General features: G+C 52.1%; 1 protein-coding gene across 4 annotated transcripts in view; it reads left to right on the top strand.

The window, feature by feature from the left end:
- The window catches only part of QRICH2 (glutamine rich 2), a 59,384-nt gene extending 35,636 nt beyond the window's left edge, over positions 1-23,748 (top strand). For 2 of the 4 annotated variants that reach the window (XM_019542651.1, XM_019542648.1), the window contains exons 13-17: positions 49-150; positions 3,994-4,156; positions 5,881-5,968; positions 9,944-10,066; positions 11,771-15,583. In XM_019542651.1, the coding sequence (XP_019398196.1) occupies positions 49-150; positions 3,994-4,156; positions 5,881-5,968; positions 9,944-10,066; positions 11,771-11,964 (670 nt within the window). In that variant the 3' untranslated portion in view covers positions 11,965-15,583. Of the gene's footprint in view, positions 1-48; positions 151-3,993; positions 4,157-5,880; positions 5,969-9,943; positions 10,067-11,770; positions 15,584-23,585 lie in introns of those variants that run through there. The other 2 variants (XM_019542649.1, XM_019542650.1) reach the window with 2 other exon arrangements.
- The last annotated feature ends 3,869 nt before the right edge of the window (positions 23,749-27,617 follow it).

The raw sequence follows: 27,617 nt of genomic DNA, 5'->3' as shown, positions 1-27,617 counted from the left end.
AGGCACATTATTGTTCTCCTCTGACTCCTTTGCATTTGGCTCCACCAGGACCATCACACGCATCCCCTCTGTGCCAATGCTGCCGACTCACCGCTCTGTCCGGCCCTACACTGTCTACGAGCTGGAGCAAGTCAGGCAGCAGTGCCGCAGGTATAGTGTACTCAGGGGCAAGGGATTTCCCTCTATTGTTGCACTTCCCAGGCAGTCACTTGCAGTGTGGAGATAGGGAGGAGAGTGGGTGAGATGCTACTGCTAGTTGCAGATGCCTACATCAACCAGGTAGGTTGCAAGATGGGGATGGGGCCCCTCCCGGAGCAGCCCTCCATTTCCATCTGCCACAGCATTAGAGACATGTAGGGCTCTCCCCACCTCCACTTCTCTGGGGCTCAAGGTCTCCTCTTCTAGGAGGAGCATTGCCTGTGTACCTTCTTGGATGTGCTGATGTACCACTGATCTTTGCCAGCCCAATGAATGGCACTCCAGTGCCTTCTTGAAGAACAGCACCCTTATCCCTTCACCTGGGAAGGCACTTTTCCTGGGGGAATTTATTTACAGACTATTGAAAACTGTCTGTGGGCCAGAGCTTTACCTAGGTGTTTAAATCACAGCCCTGAGAGTTATGGTAACTTACAGAAGTGCCTGCACTGCAGGAGTTTGTGTCCCAAGTCCTGCACCAGCTTATGCTGGGATTGGTGTGAACTCTTGGCTGGATTCTCCAGGAGCCTTTTCTTGGATTCCTTCAAAGCTGGGGTCAGGAATCCAGAGGGAACAACTTAGTTCATTACATCAAGAAACCCCATTGATCTCCTAAGAGGTTGCATTGGGGTAAGCCAGAGCAGAGTTTGGCCCTGTTAGATACTTGCAAGGGGTCAGCTGGCCCTTCCCGCCAAGCCCATGCCCAATCCCAAGGGAAACTTTTTAAATACGTTCATGTATGACAATAATGTGTTGCAGGCACATCCTAGCCCCAGACTCGGTGAACCCACCCTGTTTCCCTTGACTGGGAGAGACCGCATTCTTTCTTGCACGGCTGAGAGAACCACATTGGCCCATGGGCAGCGAGTGCTGTGGGTCCAGCAGGCATGGTGCCCTCAGGAGGGCAAGTAGCCTAAGCAGCTGCTCTAGGGAGAAGCCTCATCACAGAGCATGAACCCTGCAGCATGAAGTAACCTCATGCTCCCCAGAGGGTTCTGCTATAGGGTGGGAGGTTTACTGGCAGGGCTGAGTGGGGGAGGCCTCTCGTAAGGTGAGGACCATGGTGTCCAGCATTATGAAGAGGTGGCCAGTGCAACTCCCAAATGGTGCTTGTGGGCAGTGCCTGCTGCCCTGTCTTCCAGGAGCAGCTCATTGGCAAGGCTCAGCCTCTCTCCTGGTGCCTTAGCCCTGCTTAACGATGTGATTTCTCCTTTCCTTCCCCCTCTCTGGCTCTGTCTCCCCCAGCCTGAGGTTAGGAGCTGTCCTCTCGCCTCATGCTGATGGGCTCCTGCTGGAGAAGAGCACGGGCCTGGGCGGGCTGCACAGCGTCCACTCCAAGATGCTGATGGATATAGAGAAGGTGCAAACCCACTATGGGGGCACGGCGAGGGCCAGCAGTCAGATGATCAGGGAGCTGCTGCAGTCACAGTGTCACAGCCTGGGCCACTATCACCAATGGTAGGACAGCAGGTCTGAGCCAGGGGCGCTTGCCCAGGGGCTGAGCTCAGAGCATGGCCCAGGGCCCAGGAGAACTGCAGAAAAGGGACCATGATGCCAACTCTCAGCAGAGAGCTTCAGGTCCAGGGCAGTCCTCAGCCCCATCTTAGTCGGTATATTCTGTAGAGCCTGTTAGTGAGTGAGGCTCAGGCCCCCCTCCCAGCTTGCTGAGCATAGCCTTCCCCCATCCTGACTGACACAGGGGGCCCAGTCCTAGAGTCTTCTGATTCTCCTTATGGCTGCCAACTGTTTGCCATCCCTGCATCCACTATGGCTGAGCAGGCATCTTGCTTGGAGATGCAGCTGGTGAAGGGCTCATGTTGCTCTCTTTCTCCTCTTCCCCAACACCTCTAAGGTGTCTCCTCCACCCCTAGTGTATGATACAGCCTTGGGGCAGAGAGGAGGAAAGGGTTGTGATCAACATGTGGTAGGAGACAGGCAGAGGCTCGGCAAAGCAAGCAACGCACAGCCAGGGACCTATGTCTCTGTGCCTCACAGGCACACAGGGCTTAGCTAGCTGGTCCAGCATCTCGTCTCCAGCATTTGCAAATACCAGAGGCTCCAAAGCACCCTGTAATGGCAGAGGACAGAACAGCCTGCCCTGGGTGCAAGGTTGGCCTAACCCACCATTAGTCAGAAGTTGGCGTCTGCCCCTGAAGCACAACACTTAGTGCATCTCTCCCGGGGAGGCGCCCACTGAGTATGGTGGACGTGGGGCCCGATCTGACCAGAGGGGATATGTCATGGGAGGAAGGCAGAGTGCTGGCTCGAGACATGCACTCAGCATTTGAGGGTCCATAGCAACGACTCTTCATGCTCAAACTGGCCTTTGGACTGCAGAAGTGTTCAACACACTGAGGAGCTGCTTGATCTGAGCCATGTTGAGGCCAATTCTCTAGCTGTTGTCATGGTAGCCACTCACTTCAGCCAACAAAGCTCTTTGCGAGGAAACCTCAGTGGTTTCATTGCTGGCTTTGTATTCCAGTGGGTCAGATCCTTCTCAAGACTCACCCCCTTGCTCCCTCCCCTGCCCCACAGGGACAGCAGTAATCATTAAAACCAGTATAGAGTAGACCACAGCAGCTTCAAAGAGACAGCGCAGGGCAGAGGAATGACATCCAGCAAAGGGGATCTTGGCTTCCCCTGCTGCCAGTCCTCTCCATGCAGCCATCTGTCATTTCCTTGGAGCTGCTGGCTACCTGTCACTGTGCATCACTGCTGGTGCTAGGGCTGGGGACCTCCCTTCACTGCCTGGCCGGGCCCCTGAGCCTCTGTCTTTGGGCTGGATGCCTCCCTGCTCTCTGGAAGTCTGTTGTACCCTTCTCTTTGAAACCTGTTTGTGTGTATACGTTTCCCTTTGTCTGCCATTCGGCAGCCAGGCTGACCCTTCTCCCTGTAAAGTTGGTGGCTCTGTGGATTAGTACAATGGACTTCTCCCCACTGGAGATCTGGCCTCAAGTTTCTCAGGCACAATGATAAAAAAGGCTGGGCTCATCTTCTCCTTGTTTGGGCCTCCTCAAGAAAGTCTGACCTTGTAAAGCGTTGAGCTGCCTCAGTTTCTTTCAGTGTTAGTGGGATTAAGCCCAAAACCTCCCCGCACTGTGGAGGAGTAGGAGGAAGTGAGGGTCTCATTTGGGTCTGGGGACCCTTTTTCCTAACTCATGTTTTCTAAAGAGATCATGAAAGGTTTGTTTCCCTCTTCTTTCTCCTTAGAAAGATCGGGAACATCCAGTCTGCTTTTTTCTGGAGGATTTATTATACGAACTGGGAGCTTTCTCAGCTCATAAATGACAGGGTAGTGGAAAGGACTGGACCTTTAACAAGGATCACCCTTCTCCCAAGGGTTCTTGGGCATTTGAGTTAAATACCTGCCAAAACATTTGGCATGGAATTTTAAAGCAGCTGGACAAAAGCCACTTCCCCTCTCAATCACTCTGGTGTGGTTTGCTGGCAGGGTCTTACCAGGCTTTTAGCTTTCCATTGGGATTTTTGAGAAGGGAAAATGGGATAAGTGAAACACCGTGGTCTAGTTTAGTAAAGATGGAGGATGTTTTTTTTTGTTGCCAGGCTCTCTTTGTATACGCTAAAGCCAGCACAAAAGGTCACATGCCCAGCCCTGTCCCCTGCAGGCCACTCTTGATGTTAAGGGGTTGGTAGAAGGAGCCCTGTGATACTTTGAGGACTCGCAGTCCAGTGGTGAAGAGAAAGCCTTTGCTCTGGTAGCCAGCTGGGCTTCACAGGGTGGCCTGCAGGGTTCTCTGCCATTTCGCTTGCTGAGTCTGCAATGTTGCCTTCCTACAGTGACAAGATGGCAGAGATGGAGTGTGGCTACCTATCCGTACCTCGGCATTGTGGTGGCAGCCACACCATCACCTACCCCTACAGGCGCTACACACGTCTGCAGCAGATTGCCCATTGCGTGCCAGGGCACCCAGGGGAGACAACTATGCTGGCAGTGATGAAGGTAACAGTGACTACAGCGGTGGGGAGAGAGGCCAGGAACAGTGGTGGCCTATTACAGTATTATCCCTGCATTCCCTCTCTGCAACCCCCTTTTTCCTGCCAGTGCTTCCTTACCACATAAATCAGCTTGCCAAAAAGCCCAGCCTGCCTGCTGTGGCCCTTGGTTCATCTGTCTTTGCTGAGCTTGTACATTGCTGCTTCTTGAGAGACTTTGCCCTTACTAGCATGACCACCCTGCTCCTAGGCTGTGGGAGACAGATCCCTGATCTGATGATCTTAATAACAGCCCACTTCCACACCCACTATTCCCTGCAAGGACTGGGACAGAGAGAGACTGAGAGGGAAATACCACATGCGCTAGTCTCCTGTTCCAAAAGGGACACGAGAGCACGCCCCACCAACCCTAAGGGCTCCTGCATGATGTCCTAATAGTGCCCATTTCCTGGCATCTGTCATGGGCAGTTTCCTTTCTGCTCTTCCTGCTCCCTACAGAGGTTTCAGCCCTGGACTTGAAATGCAGGCCCGATGTTAGAAGTAGCTAGAAGAGGAAAGCAAGGCTGAAACAATCTGTCTGGACTCACTGGCTCCGAACTCCCTTAGATGCTTTGAAAGTACATGGATGTTGTCATCCCCATCCCTGAAAATCAGTTGGATGTAGTTACCTTTGGAAAAACATACCCTGGGTCTTAGCTTCAGCAATGTAAATCCCAAATAACTCCCTGGACTTTTTTAGCTTATCAGAAGGGAAAGGCATTCTATAAAGTACAGTTCAGGTGGTGCTTATGGAGTATCTGCTCTGGAGTGATCTCTAACGGAGGCACACATGCATGTATCCAGAACAACACTCCTTCTTCCACAGACCCAAGCACGCCGTTACATTTTGTCTGGGATGGTGGCTGGTGGTACTCCTATAAGCAGACTAGGTGCTGTTTTGAACCAAGGCAGAGTACATCACCCTGTTTCTCAGTACAAAGGTACTGCTGTGAAGAGCATGCATACAAGGAGGATGAGGCTTTTTTAAGTGTAGAGCCCTGCTCTGGAAAGTGACTGTATAAACACAGCCCCTGCTTCCTCAGCAGATCTGCCCTCTGGATGTGTGCGGAGTCAGATCTGCTGATGATAGCAACAGAAACAGGATGTTACTCCTGTTCGTCCCATGGAGCCAGTGCAACCCCAGTTGCATGAGCTGAATTCTATTTTTGTCTCGCATATCGTCAGCTCGACAGTTTGCTGAGTCCTGATGGAGGAACTGGTTGAGCTGGAAAGAACCCAACTTGACTCTTGGATCCCTGGATAAGTTTGCTGGGCTAGTGGTTAAAGAAGCCACCGATTTGCATATAAAATGATTGGATCAGATACAGAGTTGCTACAGGTGTGTGTACACCGCAGACTCCAGCATGGGGTAGAGGTATCTAGAGCTGGCTCTGAATGACTAGGAGTCCTGACTGCAGCTGACTAGGATCCTCAGACTGTGATGTTCTCACCGCTCACTTGTCTATAGAGAACCCCACAGTCACGTTTTATGGAGGATGTTAGGTTGAATGACCCCAGAGAAGAATGTTCCCCCTTGTTCATCCCACCCAGCCTGTTTTCAGGGAGTTTCACTGCTCCTCATTTAAAGAGGAGGCATTTGGAAACCAATCCATGCCGCCTCCCCCACACTGCCCAAGGCTGACATTAACCACTGGCATCATTGTCTTTTCCATCTTTGCATTTCCTCCACAGCATGGCGAGGTGGATATCCTGGGCCTAGATGGACACATCTACAAGGGGCGGATGGAAACAAAGCTACCGTCCATTTCAGGGAAGAATGGTAAGGTACTTGCCCAACACCTGTTTTCTCTAGGAGGGTTTGGCTGGAGAAACCAGCATGTCTCACCTGCACTTGCCTGATGGGTTATGTAGGATTGGGTGGAGCTTTGACCACCTAACTTTGATCTTCACCTGTTAGTAGTGGAATGTAGCTGGTTCTGCATTATGCTGCAGGGAGAGGAATATGGGATTAGATCGGAGAGAATGTCCTCTCCTTCCCCCAAAGCTAATCAGGTGTGCAGCTGGTACCCAGGGCCCCTGTCTCCCTAAGGTCCATAGATTCATAGATGTAGGGTCGGAAGGGACTTTGTAGATCTTCTAGTCTGACCCCCTACCCTGGGCAGGAGAGAAAACTGGACTCAAATGACCCCAGCTAGGTAAACTTCAAGCCTCCTCTTAAAGACCCCCAAGGTAGGAGCCAGCACCACTTCTCTTGAAAGTTGGTTCCAGATCCTAACCACCCTAACTGTGGAGTAGTGCCTTCTAATATCTAGTCTAAACCTACCCTCTAACAACTTATGGCCGTTATTCCTTGTTACTCCAGGAGGCACTCAGGGAAACAAGATCTCTCCCAATCTCAGCTGGTTCCCCCTTTGTAAGTTTATAGATGGCCACTAGATCCCCTTCAGCATTCTCTTGTGAAGGCTGAACAGGTTAAGGTCCCATAGCCTCTCTTTGTGAGGTCTGCCCTGCTGTCCCTGGATCATGCGAGTGGCCTCCTCCAGACCCTCTCCATGCTGTGCACATCCCTCCTGAAGTGCGGCGCCCAGAACTAGATGCAGTACTCCAGCTGCGGCCCAACCAGTGTCACATAGAGGGGGAGGATCACCTCCTTGGCCCTGCTTGTGATGCATCTGTGGATGCACAACAAGGTACGGGTAGCCCTACTGACCATGTTCTCGCATTGTCGGCCCATGTTCATCTTGGAGTCAATAATGACTCCAAGATCTCTTTCTGCCACCGTGCTTTTGAGAAGGGAGTTCCCCAGCCTGTAGGTATGCTGCTGGTTCCTACTACCTAAGTGCAGCACCCTGCACTTGTCAGTATTGAATCCCATCCTACTTTCATTTGCCCACCCCTGTGACCTGTTCAGGTTCTGCTGTAATCTGTTCTTCCCTTTTAGCATGCCCAACTCACCACAAATCTTGGTGTCGTCTGTGAATTTAAACAGGCTGCTCTTCATCCCCTCTTCCAAGTCGCTAATAAAGAAATTGAACAATGTGGACCGAGCCCTGGGGGACCCCACTGCCCACTTCCCTCCAGGTCGAATATGACCCGTCCACCACTACTCTCTGAGTACAACCCCTCAGCCAATTTGCAGTCCATCTGACTGTAGGCATCAATGCTACAGTTGCCTAGCTTTTTACTGAGAATGGGGTGGGAGACGGTGTCAAAGGCCTTCCTGAAGTCCAGAAAGACTACGTCTACCATGACACCTGTGTCCAATGCTTTTGTGACCCAACTGTAGAAAGCAATCAGGTTGGTCTGACAGGACCTGCCCCTAATGAAACCGTGCTGGTTGCCCATGAGCATCATCCCTGATGCTGTCCCATAACAGAAGTGCTTCTTGATAATCTTCTCAAAGAGCTTCCCCAGGATTGGAGTAAGCCTAACGGGCCTCTAGTTACTCAGGTCCTCCCTCGTCCCTTTTTTTGAAGATGAGGACCACATTGGCCTTCTTCCAGTTGTCTGGCACCTGGCCAGAGCACCACGAGTGCTCGTAAAGCTGTGCCAGGGGCCCCGTGATAACCCATGCCAATTCCCTCAACACCCTGGGGTGGAGAGCATCTGGACCTGCTGATTTGAACACATCCAGCCCCTCCAGAAGTTCCCTAACTCAGTCCTCCCTGAGCCTAGGCCTGGCAGAGTTTTTCCTGAGTCCATCCTGAATCTCGGTAGGAGAGTCCCGGTCCCTGCACAAGAAAATGGAAGCAAAGAAATTGTTAAAGAGGTCTGCGTTCTCCTCTGGTGCAACCACCAGATTGCCAAGCATATCCTGCAGGGGCCCCATGTTACCCAGAGCCTTCTTCATACTCCCTATGTATTTAGAAAAGGACTTTTTGTTATCCTTGATGCTAGCCCTAGTTCCGTATCTGCCTTAGTTTTCCTAATAGCCCTGCTACAGACCCAAGTGGTGGAAGTATACTCCTCTTTGGGGCTAGCCCCTCCCTTCCACTGGGTGTGCACCTTATGTGACCTCCCCATCACCACAATATCTGACCATCTGATGCTAATGGCTCCAGCCTTACAAAACTGTCAGGTAGGGCAGTGCTGTTATCCCCATTGTACAGATGGAAACTGGGTAACAAGATAAGGGACTTGCCCAGTTGCACAAGAAAACAGTGGCAAAGGAGGATTCTGAGCCTCCCAAACCCAAAGTCAGCCTGGCACCCAGTGAGCTACCCCTCCTCTTGTTTCTACAGAAGGAACCTGCAGCTGTCTCCCCAACCCTGCAATACTGTTTGAATGACAGTTTGGGGAATGGTGTGTAATCTCTAGGACTGCTGTGGTGCTGGACTGGAAGAAGGCTGAACTGTTGGGTAGTTCACATCCCATGTCCAGCCAGAGATGGGTGTCTGGCAGCTCTAGCCCATGTCCTGTGCACAGAGCACAAGGCTATTCTTGTCCTACTCCAGTTCTGGGTGCAAGGGGAGGCAGTGACGCAGGGCCCCCAGTGCCCTGGGACTTCCTACTGTGATGCAATAACTCTTTTTTGTTCCTCTAACCTATCCTTTAGATGTTGCCCCCCGCTTCCACTCACACCCAATCCCCTATAAGTATGGGCCCTACTGTTCCCTGCAGGCCACTTAAACGACCACTCCCAAATTAGGCAACTTTTCAGCATAAGCAAGAGCACATGGAGCTGTGGAGATGCAACGAGGGCACTGTGGGGTGGCTGCAAGGGTCTGTAAGGCCATGGCATAGCCACTGCATCAGACTGAAGCACGCAGCCGAATCAGTTAAGCACTGCATCAAGCCGTGTGAGGTAACCAAGTGGTGAGGGCACCTCTGTGTGTCACCCCCCTTTCAAAACGATTGCCAGGTCATGGCAGGAGCCTGAATGAACCTGCCCTTTCCTTTCAATGCCAAGAGCTCATCTGCTCTCTGGAACACTGTTGGTTACATAAGAAAGCGCCTGAGACTGACAGTGGTGGTGGAGGTGCAAAACAATGCGGGCATGTTCAGATTTGCACACAGGTCTCCAGAAGGGAGAGCCATTCCCATCTCGCAGGGAGCCCTGTGGAGGGAAAGGAGAGAAAAAGCCCCCTCAGAGTCTGGCAAGATCTGAGGAGAAACCTTACCCCATGCAATCGCCCTGACAAAAACGAGATGGAAACCCAAGTCCTGTTTCTGTCTCTGCCACAGGCTCCCATGTGATGGTGGGCATATCACATGGCCTGGGTTGCAGTTCCACATCTGCAAACTGGGCATAACTGGAAGTGGGGGTAGGGGGATTATGAGACTGGATTTATTGATGCATGTAGCGTGGTTTAAGATCCTTAGCTGAAGCATGCTGTGAGAGGGCAAAGCATTTCTGAGGCACAGATTAAGCTCCTCACTGAGCTTCCTGCTCCCTAGTGCTGAGCATTACTAAGCTAATCACATGGCAGTGTATTTCTTCCCTTGTTTTGGGAACTCTTCTATTCTGCATGTGGGTATGTGCATTGTGATCTGCTACTTCACATTCCTCTGGGGCCGCTGGTCTGTGAGGAAGGTTTCCTTTATCTGGCTGGATGCATTGGAGATTCACAGACACATCCCCCCATGGGAAGTCCTTTTGGTCTCCAGGCTCATTGACTTGCATGGTGTTTCTTCAGGTTCATGGGGTGGTGTTTCAGTCTGGGGTGGAAGCCCTAAGGTTAACACCCATGTCAGATCTTCCTGGCTCTCCAGCGGGGGTGGAAACCTCTGCTTAAATGAGTCCAATCTTGTGCATCTTGAAGAACCATTGGAGTCTTCATGTGTTTCCCACCAGGTCCTTTGAAAACCAAATCCAAGCTCTCCCAATCCTCCTTCCAGAAGCAGTCGACAGTCATGGACATGGACAGCTTCCCAGCACGCCCTCAGAGTGCCAAGCTGTCTTCCCTCAGTAACACAGGTATGCCCACGGCACTGAGCTGTAGATGGTGCCCACTGGTGAGAACACCTTCCTGAGGGTGTGGGCCATAGAAACATCCCCTGTCTTCATAAGTGTCCCAGCAGACATCTCCCCACTCCGAGCCTGGTAATGTTAAGAGACTCAAGCAGTCTGCTTTGGGGTTTTCAGGGGAAATCCCCCCTCGTTAGGTTCATTACCATAGGACCCAGGAATTAGTTGTTATCCACAGCAGAAGTAGCCAGCAGACGGGACATGAACTATAGAACAAGCCCTCTGCTCAGAGCAGGGCCAGTGCTGCTGCCTTTTGTCATGGCTAATGTTCGAAGCCCCAGCAGGATGTTGTCTTGCTTTCTGAAGCCAAACAGTGTATGGGGACCGGGGTCTCAGTGGGGAGGGGCAAGGAGGAGATCACTGGAACACATTTGCCCTTGGCCTGCATCAGGACGAGAAGGCTTCATGTGGTTTGGCCTGCCACATTCCCTTCTCCCAGCCCCCGCCATGCAGGTGACTATATCACCAAGCCGCACATGGGTCCTTCAGCTCTCCCACCTCCGATGGGGGACCTGCATGTTGGACCAACCGCAGACAGGACTCTACAGTGCCCTGGGGACAGCATCAAGGCCCAGCTCCTCAATAGGGCAGTCCCTGTGCAGAAGGGCCCATTGGGCTGCTTCAGTCCATTGTGACCTGGGGTCACGGTGCCCTCTGGCTCCAACCCTAGCCTTGCAGGGGCTGCTCAAAGAGATAAAGAAACAGAACATGAAGAGAACAGTGCGCTCCCCTTTCCAGCTGCTGGGCCTTCCCTGCCGCCACTCCACACTGCAGCAAAGGGCAGCACCTGAAGGGAGAAGGAGAAAAGATCAGGTCTTGATTCCAAGCCTCTTAAGGATGCTGGGGAGATGATGACCAGTACAGCGGCATGCACTAAGCTAGCCCCCTGACTTCAGTTCTTTACAAAAGACCCTCTCCCTGCCAACTGTGATGGACGGGTGGTTTGGAGGCCTTTTGCTATCCTTTCATCAACCCATCTATCTGTCCATGAAGCCACTGCTTGCTGGTAGGGATCAGTGGCCGTCTGGTTTCCAACGCAGTCAGTTAGGAGAAGCTGGGCCGCCTGAAGAAAACCGTGGGAAATCACAGAAGCTCTCAACTGAACTGAGAGACATAATTCACTGCCTGCCATTAGCAGGGAGATTAACTGCACTTAGAAGTGCATTAGCCTGCTAGAGGAAAAGCCAGTGTTTAGCTGGCAGAGTTAGATATAGAAGGAAAGCAGGCAAGCAGGACTGATGGATAGATGGCTTGAAGATGAATATACCTCTAGAGATAGTTAGAAATAATGGACTGGGCAAAGTTCACTACTGGGCAGAGGGACAAAGTTTGCTCATTGCCAGAGCCCTCTGCTCAGTTTTGTGGCTTGGGTGGGTGTCAATAAATGAACAGGGAGCAGGCATTATGAGAAGATGGAGTGGGCAAGGGACAGCGGAGGCAAGAGGAGGAGGCCGGTAGAAGAGAACTGAGGTATGAAGAGTGAGAGCTGAAGGGTGGATGGAAGAACGAACAGAAGGGTGGTGGGGTAGGGAGGAAATGATAAGGAAGTGCAATAGGAGGCAGTGGCAACTACAGGGGAGGTTGTATGGAAGGACAGAGCATCAGATAAGGACAATCCATTCATTCATCTTTGTCATTTTCCCTTGGGGGCAGCGAGGTCCCTGAAGGACAGGCCAGTGTCATCCCAGGGTCGACTGTCCCAGACAAGCCTGATCCATCCACCAAGTCCAACACAATCCCAGGAGGAAAGAGATGACTTTCCCATGCAGGAGAAAGAGACCCTGGAGTTTCAGCTCACTGTGCCCATGAGCCAGCAGACGGACGAGCAGGCAGCTCCGTTTCAGTGATGGTGGTGGCAGACAAGCGGCTCTCACTGGCGGAAACGGGGCAATAAAGCAGGAGCAGAACAGAGGGGAGGCTGTGTGCATGTGTCGCTGCTGTAGGAACAGGGAGTTTTTTGTGCAGGCCCTTCCACACAGCAACACTGTTTCCGGGGGGGTGGGCAGGCCCTGGCTTGCATAGAAACAGCCCTTCCCAGGGCCTTGCAAGGCTTTCTCCCTTGGTAGCTTTTTTCCAGGAGATGGGGGCAAATATCAGCTTCCCTGGGTGAACTGGTTAGATACCAGCATGTAAGCCTCAGCCTCCCCTCATAGGGATGCCTCAGCCAAATGATGGCAAGATTAGTGGCGTGATTGAATGACAGGTGCCAGAGCAAGGGCAGGGTCCTGCTACAAGGCCTGGGGTTGTTCTCATCCTGAGTGAAACAAGAGGCTGGGTGGCACTGCCTTGGCACTGTGGACCATTGCAGACTGGGATATATGGTCTTCACTGGCTGCACCTTTGTACTAAAGAGCAGGGGAGGATGCAGCCTTCTTTGCTTCATCCCCCTTGGGGGTAGCCCTCTGGCTGCTGGGTAGATGTCCCATTCTGCCACCTTGTGGATACCCCTTGAGTACTCTGGCACACAGGTGGTGACGCTTGCAGGATCATCTCCCTACCAGTCTGATTGAGGTTTGTGGAGCAGAAAGGCTTCAAGGGAGAGACTGTGTATTATGCTGCTGCTCTTCCATGCATTTTCCATTCCCCAGCTCTTCCACAGAGCGTTTGATCCTAAACATCTTGATTGTCTACATCTCTCCCTGGCTCTAGTTCCAATTGCTGCTAGAGCTTATGCACATCCACATACTTGTGGCAGCCCCTCCCATCAGCAGCTGCACTGAAGGAGAGCCACATGCACACCAGGAAGCAGCCCCTGCTGAAGGGACCATGGCAGCTAGCAGAAGGTGTGGGTTTGTCACCATGCATCTTCTGCCAGATGTGGGATGGCAGCAGAAACCTTTCACTTGGCAGAGGCAGTGTCATGCTACCAGCAGAATGCAGGCTCCTGCCCCCATAGAGGAGCCTGAGTGTGGACTCGCTAGCAGATTTGCCAGGTGAACATTGCAGCATAGTCTAGACTTGAGGTGGCTTCTTGACTGGAGCTGATGGGAGAGCCTTCATCAATATGATGTGCTCTAGTCAGTGGGTCACAGGCTTTGGTCCTTGCTTTATCTAGAGGAGAGCCACGTCTGGGCTCCCAGAGTCTTCAGAAAAAAAAAAAATTTGCCCTAGGTCCTCTGTGGGCAGAACATCCAGAGTGCAGGAGAAGCCCAGTCATTCATGCTCAAGGAAGGGCCCAAGCAGGCAGTAACAGCTCTCCAGTGCATCTCAGTTCAAAGTCTGTGCTCAGTTGCTTTTCTGCAAGTCCAGGGGAACCTCTAGAGTTGCACTGGTGCGAAGAATAGCAGATCCCGGCTGATTGCATTTAGAAAGTGGAGTCTCCAGTGCTACACAGGCTACAGGGCACAAGCACTGAGTAAAAGCTCTTCACTGGGTTAGTAATTACATCCGGTTGGCTCAATAGATGCCCTAAAGCTACACCATACTCGAGTTCCCAGTGGCATTTTGTCATTATGCCTGGCTATTCTCATCTGTGATTTACAGCAGAAATTCCAGATTATTTCATGTCTGGTGTGTAAGATGAGCCAGTGCCTGGCACCAGCTGTGGCAATAACCTGCCAACCCATGATACCCACCCAGGACATGGCTAGCATTTGCTCTTGGGACTTCTATCTAGCTTGCCAGCCTGAGGCACTTGTTCTGTCACTCGCCCACTCCCTGGTGCTTATCCTACAAAACCTGCTGCTCCAGACTACTGCTTCTGGCTAGGGGTATCCCTGTGCTTCAAGCAAATGTTTATGGCTTGAGTATACATTGCTAGGCTAGCTTTATCTCTCAGCTCAGGTAGCAATAGCTGTGAAGGCACTGCGGGACTGGCCAGCTGTTGGCATGAGGACCCACGGTGGTAAGCGGGGCCTGTATAGCCCAGGCTGGAGCCCTTGTAGTGTGACCTCACTTCTGTTGGACACGTTAGCTCTGGTGCAAGCACACGTGCTATGTATATCTTCAATGTACATGGAGGAGGACAGACCCCAGGTGCCACAGCCTACATGAAAGCCCTGCCTTCTCATGTCCCTTGGATGATTCGCAGGAGGGAGATTAAAGCCTAAAGCATTGTTTACCTGACCCACCTTCCTCTGGCTTGTCAAAGCAATCGTGACTGGTTAGTCATCTGAAACATGTCAGAGGCTGTGGATTTATTCACTCCAAGGGCTTTTTATGGGGCCTGACTAGTCCCTGCAGTGCAGCTGTGGTAAATTTATCCCTATTGATTTGTCCATAATAACTTGCCAGCATGTTATTGTCCATAGATGGGGGAGAAACATGAGCATTTCTGCTGTGACGTGCTACCATAGATTTATCCCAAGTTACCCTCTGTCTGGCTTCATTGTTTACAGGCTCTCTCACATTTCATTTTGATTAGCATACCTACTTTTTAAGCTGCAGAAACCCCCAGAGTATCTGCCCAAAGCGCCTCCTTTTTGCCTGTTTCTAATGATAAAGCTTCTTAGCCCAAGTGGAGAAGGATTGCTTTTAGATTGGCTGTCAGTCACTGGAACTTGCAAACAGAGACAGCCGATCAGTCACTTACCCAAATAACTGTAGCCAACCACCAAATACAGTGATCCCATCCAGTGTTTTGCTATTGGCTTTGACAGAATTGGGAAATAGGTCACAATCTCTATTTAACTGCATCATGCGCCACCAAAAAGTGAGGGCTTGCATTTCCTCTTACTAGCCAGGTGCGATTGGACCTCAGAGATGCAAAGTCAGCATTTCTCTCATGCTTCTCCAGTCAAACCCAACGCCTTGCCCTGCTTATCAGACTGCAGGTTCTGCAATCCTGGCGTTGTACACGTTCTGTCTGCAAGGAAACCGGAGGGAGACGGCACAAATGCTGTAGATCCTGCGGCAGAGGTTGCCAGCTAGTTCACCCTTGTTCTCACCCTCATTTGGTAGCTGGCATTTCCCATGCAAAACCCATTTGCTTCAGAAAGCATCATACAGAAGGAAAAACCTTGAAGCTCAGTTTGTGTTGAGGAGAGTGAATACAATATTACTTCCATGGGGTTTGATTTAAAGCCACACATATCCAGAAGCAGGGATTTCCTAGGGCGGTAGCTCTTATTGGACCAGCTGTGTAGTTGCGATAGGGTTAGACAAGCTTTCCAAGGCAAGGCCGTCTTTGTCAGGTCTGATCAGAATTTCAGGGAAACGTTCTTGAGCAGAAGGGATATTTGCTTGCGTTTCGGACGTACACCTGCATTGGGGATCTATTTACACAGACTCAACCTGAGTCATGTGCCAAGCTCCATTTGACATCATGGTAATGCCATAGAAATGAACAGTGGTGACACTATGATGAATCAGGTCTGCTGCTTGTCATGTACCGGGGTGACGGGTGTGAGCCCTGTGGCAATAGATCTCAGAGAACCCCTTGTTACTGGGGGTAACCTACTTACTGGGTAAAAGGCTTGGAGCTAATTGTATTTTCCAGATGAAAAATAAACGTTTGTGGGCCACTGACTGGCCTAGGAAAGGGAAAGCGCAGACACTGCTGGTCCTGGAGCTCCAGAACTCCCTGAAACCAAGGAGGGATGGGTTGGGTTTTCCTGATGGGACCCAAAATAAAAGTCAGTGGGTTCTTAAATCTGTTATCTCTTACAAAATCCCAGCCTGTGTCCCTCCAAAGATTTGAGAGGAGGAGGAGCGGGTTCCCCAAAACGTTTCATCAAGCTCTGAGCAACTACACCAGCTTGCTAGGCTCCTACCTGGGCTCTCCCAGATCCCCACTTGCCCCTGTGTAGTGAGCTGCTCTTACGTTATCCTCCGGAGGACCCCTTGAAACCCCAGGCAGAACGCACTCAGCTTGCCTGAGACGCGCCTCAGGGGCCAGTGCTGAGACTCAAGGCGAGGAGCCTGGAGAACCAGTCGTGAAAGCCTTAAGTCCCAGAGCTGAGGCCAAACCCAAGGGCTGGGAAATACTGAGCCCAATCGAGTGTTATGCTGCAGCCTGCCTGAGAGCAGTACTTTCCCAAGCACAGGGAGATGTGCCCCAGGTACTGGAAGGGCCGGTCAAACAGCCTTGCTATAATCCAGTCAGGCAAGGAAAGCACTTCAGAGCAGATTGTTCCTATAGGGGCTGGATGTGCTGTTAGCAGCTAGAAGGCTACAGAGACTTGGGACTGTTTTCCCTTTCCCAAAGCTGCTGTTAGAAGTGAATTTGCAAACCACTGGCATCAGAGACGCCCTGTGCTCCAGAAATCACATGTGAAAATGCGTGTTTTCCTCTGATGTTTTCAAAGCAGTTCTGCTGGCAAATGAGCCAGCTGGAATGGTCCAGCCGCCCTCATTTGAGAGCTCCCTGCTGAAATGCTACCCAGCCGTTTCCCCCTTCACCTGCACTGCTGCTCCTAGGAGCCCGGGGAGTGCATGGTCCGAGCCACTGAGTTAGGAGGACCAATTCCAAAGCTCAAAAGGCGGCTGGGACCCAAACACCCAAGCAGACCTGGGAAACCCAGGGAAGCCATCCACAGCCAAACCTGGGTCCAGGTGCATCCCGGCTCTCAAGTGCGTTCTGAGCTTGGATAAATACCTGCGGGGGTCATGGGTCTGATTCATCCACTGCGTGAGCGACCTACATCTTCAGCTGCTAAAGCTCCGCCATGTGAAGGACCGATGGAAACCATCTGCTTAGCTCCTCCCTACAGCTTCCAGCAGGATGCTCTGGTGCAGATGGAGAATTTCATGCGCTGCCCTTGCTATGGCTACCCGGAGCATCTGTGATTAATGAACACACCGTTGGCTATGGGGAGCTTTGGATTTTCAGCAAAGCTGGCTTTTCAGCATTTCGGCCCAAATTCAGGCAAAAGGTCTGAATTTCAGCTGAGTTCTTTTTTCTTTTTTTTTCCGGCATCCCTGGGCCTGAGGCTCAGAATAGGCCGTGGGAAGTGAATCCAACGGATATGGGATGCATCTGACAGAAGTTATCAACCTGCACCAGCCTGAGAAGGTGAAGAAACAGCAATGAATGGTCCCGCATGTTGAAGCCATTCATCCCAGCAGCTGGTGTGGTGCTGATTGATTAACCTTTTCTTGCCTCTCCACCCCTTGCCAAATACCCTCACCTGCTTCCCTCCACACCCACTATCCAAAAGCAGAAACCCTGCTACTTTTGGAATAGAAGATGGGTTTTATCTCTTCCCTCCTCCTGACTGAACATCCTGGCCACCGGTAGGCCCCATGACATAAATAACGGTCGAGGAGTCAGCAGCTTTGTTGCAACATGGTTTCCTGTCTCCAGAAAAAGAAATGTGACCCCTGCTCCATTCTCTGGAGATTGTGTTTCTGGTTTCCCTGGCTGTTGATATTGCTTTGCATATCCTCCCTCTTGCCCTAATTTGCCTTTCCAAGGTCCCTTTGCCAGCTGGCTCCTCCCCGCTTCATTTCAACAGGGCTCTGGAGTGTGCTAAGGGCAATTGCAACACCCCAAGATAGGAACATGGAGTTACTAATGGTAAAGCATTGATGGGGAAACCACAGCTGCTCTGAGCAACACAATGGAGGAGCACGTGGCTTCGTCAACCTCTGCCATGGAGGACACAGCAAAAGAACAGAGCAAGAGCGAGAGGCAGCACTGAAGTGCTTCCCCTCTCCCACTGCTGCAAGACCGTACCTTCAGATGAGGCACGGAGTGAACTCGGCTTGCACGGACCCGCCTCCCTTGGCCTGAGGCTCAGCCCGCTGGCCAGGCACTCGTTGGTGTGGTTGCATGCTGCTATCCACAATTCCCCATGCAGCTCCAGCGCACCCATGCCTGGCACTTCCTGCCCTCAGCTGCCACGTTCCTGCAGCTGCCTTCCACCCCAGTAACGGCTACCGCTCCCCTGTGAAGAGGAACAGTAAAGTCATAAATGGGGCTCCAGGCTTCTCTGACATTTGAGGATCCTTTTCCCAAGCTAGTGTATCTTCATTTTAATGCATGTCCCCTGGAGTGGGGACTGCCTGTGGGTAGGACTTATACTGCTGTGACTGCAGATGGTATAGACCAGGGGTGGGCAAAATGCGACCCGGGGGCTGGATGCAGTGCGCCAGGCCGTTCCATCCGACCTCCAGGACCCCTAAAAAACTAGAAAATTAATATTTATCTGCCCCTGGCGGCCTGTCATGTGGCCCTCGATGGCTTGCCGTAGCACAGTAAGCGGCCCTCCGCCCAAAATAATTGCCCACCCTTGGTATAGACAAACCCCAACTTAGCTTTGATGGAACTGGGCTACATCTCTGTTACAATTGCTGTGTAGACTGGGTTGTACAGCACTAGCAAGGCTGACTACTGGCTGGTTGTTTCTAGGCGTTACCATGATATACATCATCTGTTACCCTTTGTTCTGTAGTTTGATCCTCTGTGCGATTGCCAGCAGGAGGAGGAATTCGAGGGAATGGTTGCAACAACAATCACAGCAGCTCAGTGTCTCCCCTCCCCACTCTTCCCTGCTCATGGTTAGCCCTGCCCAGCCCTGAACACAACGGAGAGATCCCAAAGCTGGGTGCAATGCCGTCAGGACACGGTATGAGGAAATGCTCCCCTCCCACTGCCTCTGCAAAACCAAATGAGACAGTGTCTGTTCCCGGAGCCAAAGCGCTGACTCTTCTGGAGGAAAGGTGATTAGAGGAGCTCCATGCAGCCGCCTTTACAAACCCTGCTGACTGACTCTGTGTTGGGAAGGGACAGTTTGTTAAAATGGGGAATGCTGAGAGGGGCTCATGTGTACAGGGTGTGCACGGGGGTGATACATGCTCGGTGGTATACTAGCAAGGGTGCGGAGCGATCATGGTTCATGTAACGTTTTGAGAGAGAAAAGGTTTAGAGGCATAAAAAGTAGTGGCTGTACAACATAAAGCACTAAACAGAGGTAACTGTCCAGTCCAGTGGCAAAATTGCCCCTGAAAGAATCAGGAGTAAAATTTTCCTTGTGCAAGTTGCACGTCTATCTGTGCTTATCCCAAAGAAGCTAAAGCAGGGACAGGCAATTATTTTGGGCTTACTGAGTTTTGGCAAGCCATCGAGGGCCGCTTGACAGGCAGCCAGGGGCAGATAAATATTAATTTTCTAAATATTTTAGGGGCCCCACAGGCCAGATAGAAGGGCCTGGTGGGCCACATCTGGCCCCCGGGCCGCATTTTGCCCACCCCTGAGCTAAAGGCAAACAGGCTTCCACCTGCTCCCCCACATCTAGTGGTGAGACACAGTAATAGCTGCCTGCTGAGTGAGCTACCTAGGGATCTCCATTTGTCTGTCCACGACTGATCCTGGTGTAATTTATTTCAGTATATAAAAACAATGCTGTTTACACTGAACCGTGCGTTTGTCTGTCCATGTGGTAAAGTGTGTATCGTTATGTGGGTTGGTGTGAATTGAATGCATTTATTTGAGCTTGCAAAAATGCCTAGGTTGGTAAGCTTGCCTTAGCGGGGGAATGTATACAGTGTGGGAGTGAGCACGGGGTAAGGTGTGAGTAGGGTGGGGATGTGCGTTTACATGCTTGAGCAAGCGCCGGGTGTGTATGCAGAGGTGAAGGAGGCATGAGAACATGAGAAAGGTGTTGTGTTTGTTGGTGGAGAGCATGGAAGGCCTCAACCTCCATGGCCTGGTGACACATCTCTGGCTCTCCTGGGAGAACAGTACGTTACTCTGAGAAGCCGCTGGCCCTCCTCCATCCAGCAGGCAGCTCAGAGCGGATACCAGCAGGGTTACTCATCCAAGGCCCAGACAAGCCGGACACAGCAAGTACAGAGCTCTTGGGGAAACCCACTATTGCATGAGCTGAAGTGAATGGAGCGGGGGAGAAAGTGACCACAGGGAAGGAATGAAATCCTCTGGCTGCAGAGCAGCTGCAGCGGGGCAGCTCAGATCCACCCTGGCTTCCTAAACGCCACATCAGCCATACTCCCCGGGGTAGACCGGACACCAGCTTGTTTGCTTGATAAGCCAAAGGAGGGGGCGGCCTCACCCCTTACACTGGGCAGCACCCACTGGCTACTGCTGGTCAATCTTTCAGATAAAAGTTTTCCCTCAAAAAACCAGGGCTTTATCAAAATGGATCGGCTAAGAATGTGCCACGGCTGCGGGGAATGAATGGGCATTTTAGGAAAAAACATGAGGGGGGTTCTGTTTTCTTGAAATGTTTCATGGCCAAAACCCCATTTCTTAAGCACTTCTCCTGTGATGAGCAGGGATCCTGGTTTTCTCTGATTTAAAAACAACCACCACCCAATTTTCGGTTAAAAAAAAGTAACTCCAAATCCACGTTTCCATGATTTAAATGAACCACCACAAATATGTAGATACATAAAGGGTGGCGTTTCATTTGAATCGTGGCAAAATGTGACTTGGGGTTCCTGTTTTTTAACTGAAAGTTGGGGAGTTTTTTAAATCAGAGAAAACCAGGCTCCCTGGGGATGAGGCTGCCCTTTTGGCAATGCTGGGTCACTTGCTAGGCCTGTGGGGGAGGATTGGGGGTTTTTGGTGGACTGCAAGTGAGAATCTGAAGTTGTGAGAGGGTGCCACAGCAATTGGTTTATCTTGATGCATCAGAGCTGTTTAGAGAAGGCCTCGGGCGGCCAGGTCAAAGTCTGCCCTGGCAAGGGTGATTCTGTGGTGCCCAAGCAAGGACATCGTTCCTGCAAGAGGCAGGAAGGGCTCACTCCTAACCAGGTGCTACAGAGTCCCTGAAAGATCCTCCAGACCCTTAGCAGTTTTCTGGGCCTTTTCCCCACTGAGGCCCCCAGAAGCAGCCGGATTTTCAAAAGTGCCTGGTGCCCATCGGGTTTCATCACCCCACAACGCTGGGAGCTGAGTTTTGGCCCCGTGCTCAGCAGCAGCGGGATCCTTTGCAACAGGGGCTTCGCAGCGGAGAGGGGACAGTATTGCCCAGACACCTCCCGAAGCCAGGGCACTTGCTGCTGCAGTGAAATCTGTGCTGCGGGCTGCCCAGCCAAACTGGCGCAGCCTCCAGATTTGGCGCCAGCGGGTGGCGGGTAAGAGGCTGGTACGAGGAGAGAGGGGGCTTGTTGTAGGAGCTCCCCAGAAGCGTCCCCGAGAGACGCGGCCATGCTGTGTGCGGGGGCAGAGTGGAGGTCCCCACCCGGGAATCTCCAGGGCTGTGTGCTGCAGCTGGGGAGGAAAGTCTTCACCATCTCTAGGGGCCCCGCATCTTTCTGCGAAAGGCAGAGCACCTGCCTTCACTTTCCCCCCCGCCCTCCGCCCCCGGCAGAAGTCACGAGTCCTCTCCGCTTCCTCTTTCTCTGAAATCCAAGATTACCAGAGAACAGAAACAGCCGGTGAGCAACGGCCGCTGGCAGGAGTGAGGCTGATGCACACCCGGCCGCGAGCTGGCGCTGGGCCCGGAGGCCGTGCTGCTGCGTTACAACATAAACACCCGCGCGCGCACTCGCACACTGCTGCTCACATGGACCGCGGGGCGGGTTCTGGCACCCTGGCACCACCCCTCTGCCCAGCGCCTGTGGGGGTCATAGGGGGCTGAGGAGAAACGAGTTGCAAAGAGCCACAGCTGAGGACCATTCATCAGCGGCATGGAAAAGCGGTGTTTTTAAATATGCTCAACCCAAGGCACAATACAGCCTGGTCCTGCTGCATCTGGTGTAGAGGAGCTGCGGTTGCTTCAGCTTCAGTTGACTGGGAGCAGGTGGCGTTGAGTGCGCTGAGCTGGCTGGTGTAGGCAGCGAGTGCATTTGGGCAGCTGCTGGCAGGTGGGGCACAGGCTTGGTGGTAATTCGCACCGTGTGTTCGGCTGGTGCAGCTTTCCTCTGCTCGCTCGCGCACACACACACACACACACACACAGATGGTGGTGTTGGGACTTCAACAAACACACACGTCCTCACAGCCTCCCCCGCACGCGCACTCCTGAGAACTTGTTCTCTCACATCAAGTGACACCTGGCTTCACGCCCACACCCCCGCAACAGGAGGCCAGGGCTGCGCTCCAAATTACCCAGGCATACAGAAACCAGCTTACTCATGTCAGCTTCCCGCCTCGGTATATGGCTGGGTCGCTCCCTCGGGGTTGCACTTGTGCTCTCGTTCCCGGGGGGGCTGCTGTTTTGTGCACTTTGAGGGACCAGAGACCTGCCCAGGCTGCCACAAACGCCCTCGCACACGCTGTCCCCTCTCTGTGCACTGTCAGCTCCCAAGTGCTCTGAGCACAGATTTGCTCTTGGCCCAGCACCTTCACCCCACCTGGGGGCTACCAACCTTCTGATCTCCCTTGCAAACCTCCATCGGGGCGCCCCAGCCAGCCCGTGAGGGCTGCAGGGTGGAGATCAAAGGGGAGGGGGTGATGCCGTCCAGGCCTGTGAAGCGGAGGATGAACGGAGCAGATGTTCAGGGTTTTCCATGGCGCTGCCCTGGGGACTGAGCCTCCACAAATGAATGATGAGAACCTGGTGGCTCAGTCAGGTCGGAGGGAGCCAAGAGAGTTAGGTTTTGTTTCCTGGCCTCGGGAGGGGCTGTTGGCACCGAGAAGGGTGGGTGGGGGGAAGCACCGTGGCCAGAAAGCAAAACCGCAGCAAGGAACAGCAGCTTCCGCTGAGTCGTGTTCTCGGAAACCCGGTTCAAGGCAGGGCGTTCTTTCCCCTTCTCCCCCAGCATCAAACCTGCGTTCCTGTCCCTGCCCAGGGCCCCTGAAAGTCCCTGCCCTCTTCCTCCCACTAACATACCCCTCCACCCCCAATCCTCGCGACACACACAGAGCAACGTCATAGTGATACCAGCTCTAGCTTAGCGCCCCACGGCCCAGCTCACACGGCTCCGGGGCAGCACCACCGAAAGGGGCATTTGGGCCAAGGGGCCCCGAGGTCAAAGCCCGATGCACCCGTTAGAGAAGGAGTCACAGGTGCCCAGCGTTTCTGCAGGGCGGAGTCTCCTGTAACAGCCACCCTGAAAGTGCCTGAAGCTTGAGTTAACCTAATAGGGAACGAGGCTGGGTCAAGCTCCAGAAAGCTTTGGCTGCTCCAAAGCTCAGGGCTAGTGTCAGCAGAGCGCACGGCTGCGTGTGGGACCCTGGCTCTTGCTAACTCCCTGCCTCTGCTGGGTAAGAAGAGCTTGTGGGATCTGAGCCTTGTGCATCATCCAGCCTTCGATCCTACTCGCTCTGCCCCCTCTCAGTGTGGCGGCCACTTCCATAGGTCCTAGTTCTGTTGTGCTTGGCACTGCACAGACATTGTCACAGCCTAAGCAAGCACCTCCAGCCTCTGGCCTTTCCCTGTCTCCTGTCCTTTCTATCTTCCATGGCCTCATTCCTATGCTTGCACTGTCCATCCCTCCCCTACACCCCCCTTCCTCTCCCATTCACACGCACAGTTTCCTTTCTTGTCTGCTGCGCACTTTACCCATTCACAACTAAATAGCTGTATTGAAATCCAACCCATTGTATCTGGCCCTGGACAAATCAGTCCCTACCCCAACTATTTCTTACTAACACCTGGTCTTGTTTGCATCCTGTTGACAGGATCCATGCAGGGTTGGGAAGGCTCCTTGACTTTGATGAAGCATCTCATTGCAGCCTAGACAATGCAACCACTTGCTGGGTTCGGTCTCTCTTCCCACTGCCTGCAAATGCAAGGTAGTATATGAATAAGATTAATTCACTAGTAAATATTTGAGTAAGTCACCAGGATTGTTTTTCTATTTCCTTGTGCTCCTCCATCTGGCTGTCCGTCTGCACCAGGTACCTTTTGTCTTACCTACACTTACACTGAAAGCTTGTTGGGGTGGTGGGGGGCTATTCCTCTGTTCTCTATGTGTGCAGCACCATGCCCGATAGAGGCCTGGCTTTTGCCAGGGGCTCGTAAGCCTCATTACAAACACACACATACACGCATACATTTTTCAAGGGCCATAAAACAGGACTTGAACCTTCTGCTGCTCTTCCCAAAATGGGAAGAAAAAGGGGTCAAGACATGAGCTTTCAGAAGTGAATAAGGAAGATGCATCTTGCCTAGAGAACAATGTAAAGAGTCCATGTTCCCTAGCAAACCTGTAAGTGATCTCGGTCCCCCTCCAGTCTCTCCACAGGAGCAGGGCAGGGGATAGTCATAAGCAAAGGGGTTGAGTGACACCTAGTATAAGCAAGCCAAAGTGACAGGAAGTCAAAGGGAAATGCAGCCCTGATGTCCGGCATGCACTGGGCCAAGAGAGTGCTGCCTGCTCCGGAAAGGCAAGTTCAGAGCCAGCCCATTGCTGAGAGATCTAAAAGCACTAGGAGAGGGTGGCTGCTGGTGTCTGTTCCCTGGTGGAGGTACATTTTAAAGAACTGCATGTCTTTGGTCCAGTCTCGTTCCTCTTGAAGCAGCAGGAGGGGGCCCCACGCTGTTGGTGGAAGTGGTCTCACACACTGTGTCGGGCTCTATGGAGACACACTCCCACCCAACACTGGTACTGAGAGTCTTTGCACACCTTCCTCCCAAGGACGGTGATTGTCACCACCCCACTTTGTAAGGGCTCACAATAGTGAAAGACTTGCCTGGGATCCCTTGGCAAAATGTTATGGCAGGGCCAGGAATAGACACCCCAGTCCCAGGCCCTACCCTCTTGGCCCTCAGTCTTGCTGATTGGCAGCCTCAGCACCAGGGAGGAGAGGCCAATACCCGCTGGAACCACAAACCCGGCTCCTGGTAGAGCCACCCAACATCACAACCGCGCCGTGCCCAGGTAGGAGTGCAATGGCAGGGTGGTAGACTTCCAGAAAAGGAAAAGGTAACTCAGTCTGAGTCACATCTTCCCTCACAATCCCTAATTCTCAGAGAATGAAACCATCAACCCCTTGCCCCAGAGAACAACTTTTCCAGTGAGCAGCTGTATTTTTAGAAAAACATTGGATCCTGGGGTCTTATGATGGAGGTCCCAGCTGATATCTTGGGGGCAACATCTGACCTCCAAGACCTTTCAGTATGGTTCACAGTCAAAGGAAATGCTGCTTTCTATGAACCCATTACTTCAGGTGGAGAGGGAAGAGTGCTATATGAAGCTTCCTTGGTGCCACAGGCCAGTGAAGCTTGGAGAGCACTGTCCTCTGGACCCCTACCCACAAATATACATCTAGATGTCTACCCTGGCATGTGAGGGTCAAAGAAGGTCTGGAGCCCCTTGAGCAGTGACACATGCCAATCTGCAGAGAAGCAGAGTAGGTTTGAGGAGGGATGGGAGCAAAAGCCACACACCTGCTACTGGACTGTGGGTGACATTACGTGGTGTGGGCGAGGTGGCCTGGTGAGTCGTACGCACACACATTGCACCACTAGGACCCTCACAATGGCAGAGGCAGCTGGATCGATTAACTTCAGATGCCTGGATCATCTCAAGACCCAGGGAGCTCATAGAGTGCGAGGCCTATACTGCAGTCAAGAGGTGAGAGATATCAGCATGTATCTGAGCACCTTGACAACTTTAATCTACCCAGCTCAGGTACCCAGGAGTCAACCTACCGGCAATACCAACTTCAGTACGGGCTACCAACCCAAGCAAATAGCAAGGAACCCCAACCAGCTTTCCCAGTCCTGACATTCATACCGCCATATCTCCCAAACTAGCTGGATTAAGTGTAGCCTGAGCATAGTGCAATCCCCACTCATGACTACGGTGCAGCCCTCTGCATAATCTAGGCGCAGGGCCCTTTGACAAGCCCAGCTCTGAGTTAAATGCCGAAGCAGAAACTGAACACCTTTTCAAATGTAGCTCTGAGAAGACACAAAGACTTGCAGTACCTAGGAAAACCAGCCCCAGAAACTCCCTAGTTCAGGAGTGGGCAATTATTTTGGGCAGAGGGCCACTTACTGAGTTTTGGCAAGCCATTGAGGGCCACATGACAAGCAGATCAATATTAATTTGCTACATTTTTTAGGGACCCCTGTGTGACAGATCTAGTCTCCTGGGCCACATTTTGCCCACCTCTGCCCTAGCTGGTCTGAGCTTCTGAGCACTGCTTGCCATTTTATAGGGGCCTTTCCCAGCATGCTCTCTGGGTACCTGTCCCTTTAAATCTGCAGAGGAGCTGGGCTCGCCTTTGGCTCCTGGCTGCTGCTCCAGGGTGGGAGACTCTCTCTTCCAACAGGTAGGTCTTTCTTGCCTTTTATGCTTTCTCTTTTCTTTCCAAGGTTGTGCCCTCCTTAGTGACTCTTTCCAAGGCGCTGTGTCCTCTGTGCTCTGCAGCCTACTCGCTTGAGAAGTGTAGCTGGATGAACAGTGGGGTTGTTACTCAGTTTCTTTCTGCCTCCATGTCCCTCTGAATCCCCTTCTGGGGCTGTCCAGTTCCTTGTTGTTTTCTTTTGGTTGGTATTTGAAGCAGTTGCTTGTGTTGTGTTGTATAACTCTTCATAGGGGGGAGCCCTTCCAAAGGTGTGCTTGGTTAAGCCCAGCAAATCCAGGTGGTGAAGGCCTTGTTGCGGGTGGATCTCCACCTTCAGAGCAGGCCCCTCCGCCTGCAGTCGCTTCCCGGAGTTTTGTCAGGTCTGTTTTGAGAACCCGACAAGGGATGAGGCTGCTTCTGCTTCCCTTAAAAGGTTGTCCCCTACCTGATTCACATCGTGGCTGGTGAAACGTGCCTTTTTTGTTCCGCTTCCTTTTTCCTTTTTGAGCCCTCCTCAAAAAGATCCTCTGAGGAGCTGGACACCCAGCAGCCCGAGTGACGTGCCTAGTTGAATGGGGTGAACCAGCACATGAGAAACCGGGCTGATTGCTCACCCATGTGAGTGTTGGAAACGCTGCTTCCTCTCCAGTGCTGAGCAGTATCTATGCTAAAAGTGGCTGTGTGTTGTATGTTGGGGCAGCGTGTAAGTGCCACAGAACATTTCTTATGTGGTCTTACTTCTTGGAGACGGTGGTGGACACAGGGCTGAAGGTACATTGCACAAGCAACCTTGATTCTGGGTTTCTTAACTTTTGTGTGCTTGGCTTTGGAACTTTAAAATGATCTTTTATTAGTGTGTGTGTGTTTGAGTGTCTGTACATGCACGGGACGTCCTGGTATTTTAAGAAAAGGGGGTGGGGGGAAGGATACCATCGTGCAGCATTGCATTGACAACTATAGCAGGGGGACAATCTTTAGCCCCATCCCATAACTCCGCCGGTTGAACTGAGGATGAGAAATTCTGCAAGCTTCGGTTTTACATTTGTTGACAGCAAATGAATGACGAGCCTCTGACCTTCTGGTTGGAGAAACGAGCATGCTTCTAGCGGTTGAATGGGAGAGGGCCTACCCATTCAACCTGAGCATCTCAAAGGAGACGGCATGGGGGAAACATCTGTCCAACCTGGTTGAGACCAACACCAAGCATGGGAACCTTCAGCTTGTGTGGTTAAAATTTGGCCAAGTTTAAACAACTGAAAATAGGGCCTTGATAGAGAACAACGTGAGCAATAAAGCATTGCTAAACAGCAGGACACCCAGCTGAGTGTCTGGTCTTAGACCCTTTCCAAAGCCCATGCGACTGCGTCTGCTTCCACTGTTGCCCGTCTCTGAAGAGTGAGCTATAAGCCGGGGGGT

Source organism: Crocodylus porosus, unplaced genomic scaffold (genome assembly GCF_001723895.1).
Source record: "Crocodylus porosus isolate Cpor-Errol unplaced genomic scaffold, CroPor_comp1, whole genome shotgun sequence".
Taxonomy (NCBI): domain Eukaryota; kingdom Metazoa; phylum Chordata; order Crocodylia; family Crocodylidae; genus Crocodylus; species Crocodylus porosus.
This window is presented reverse-complemented; position numbering and strand designations above follow the sequence as displayed.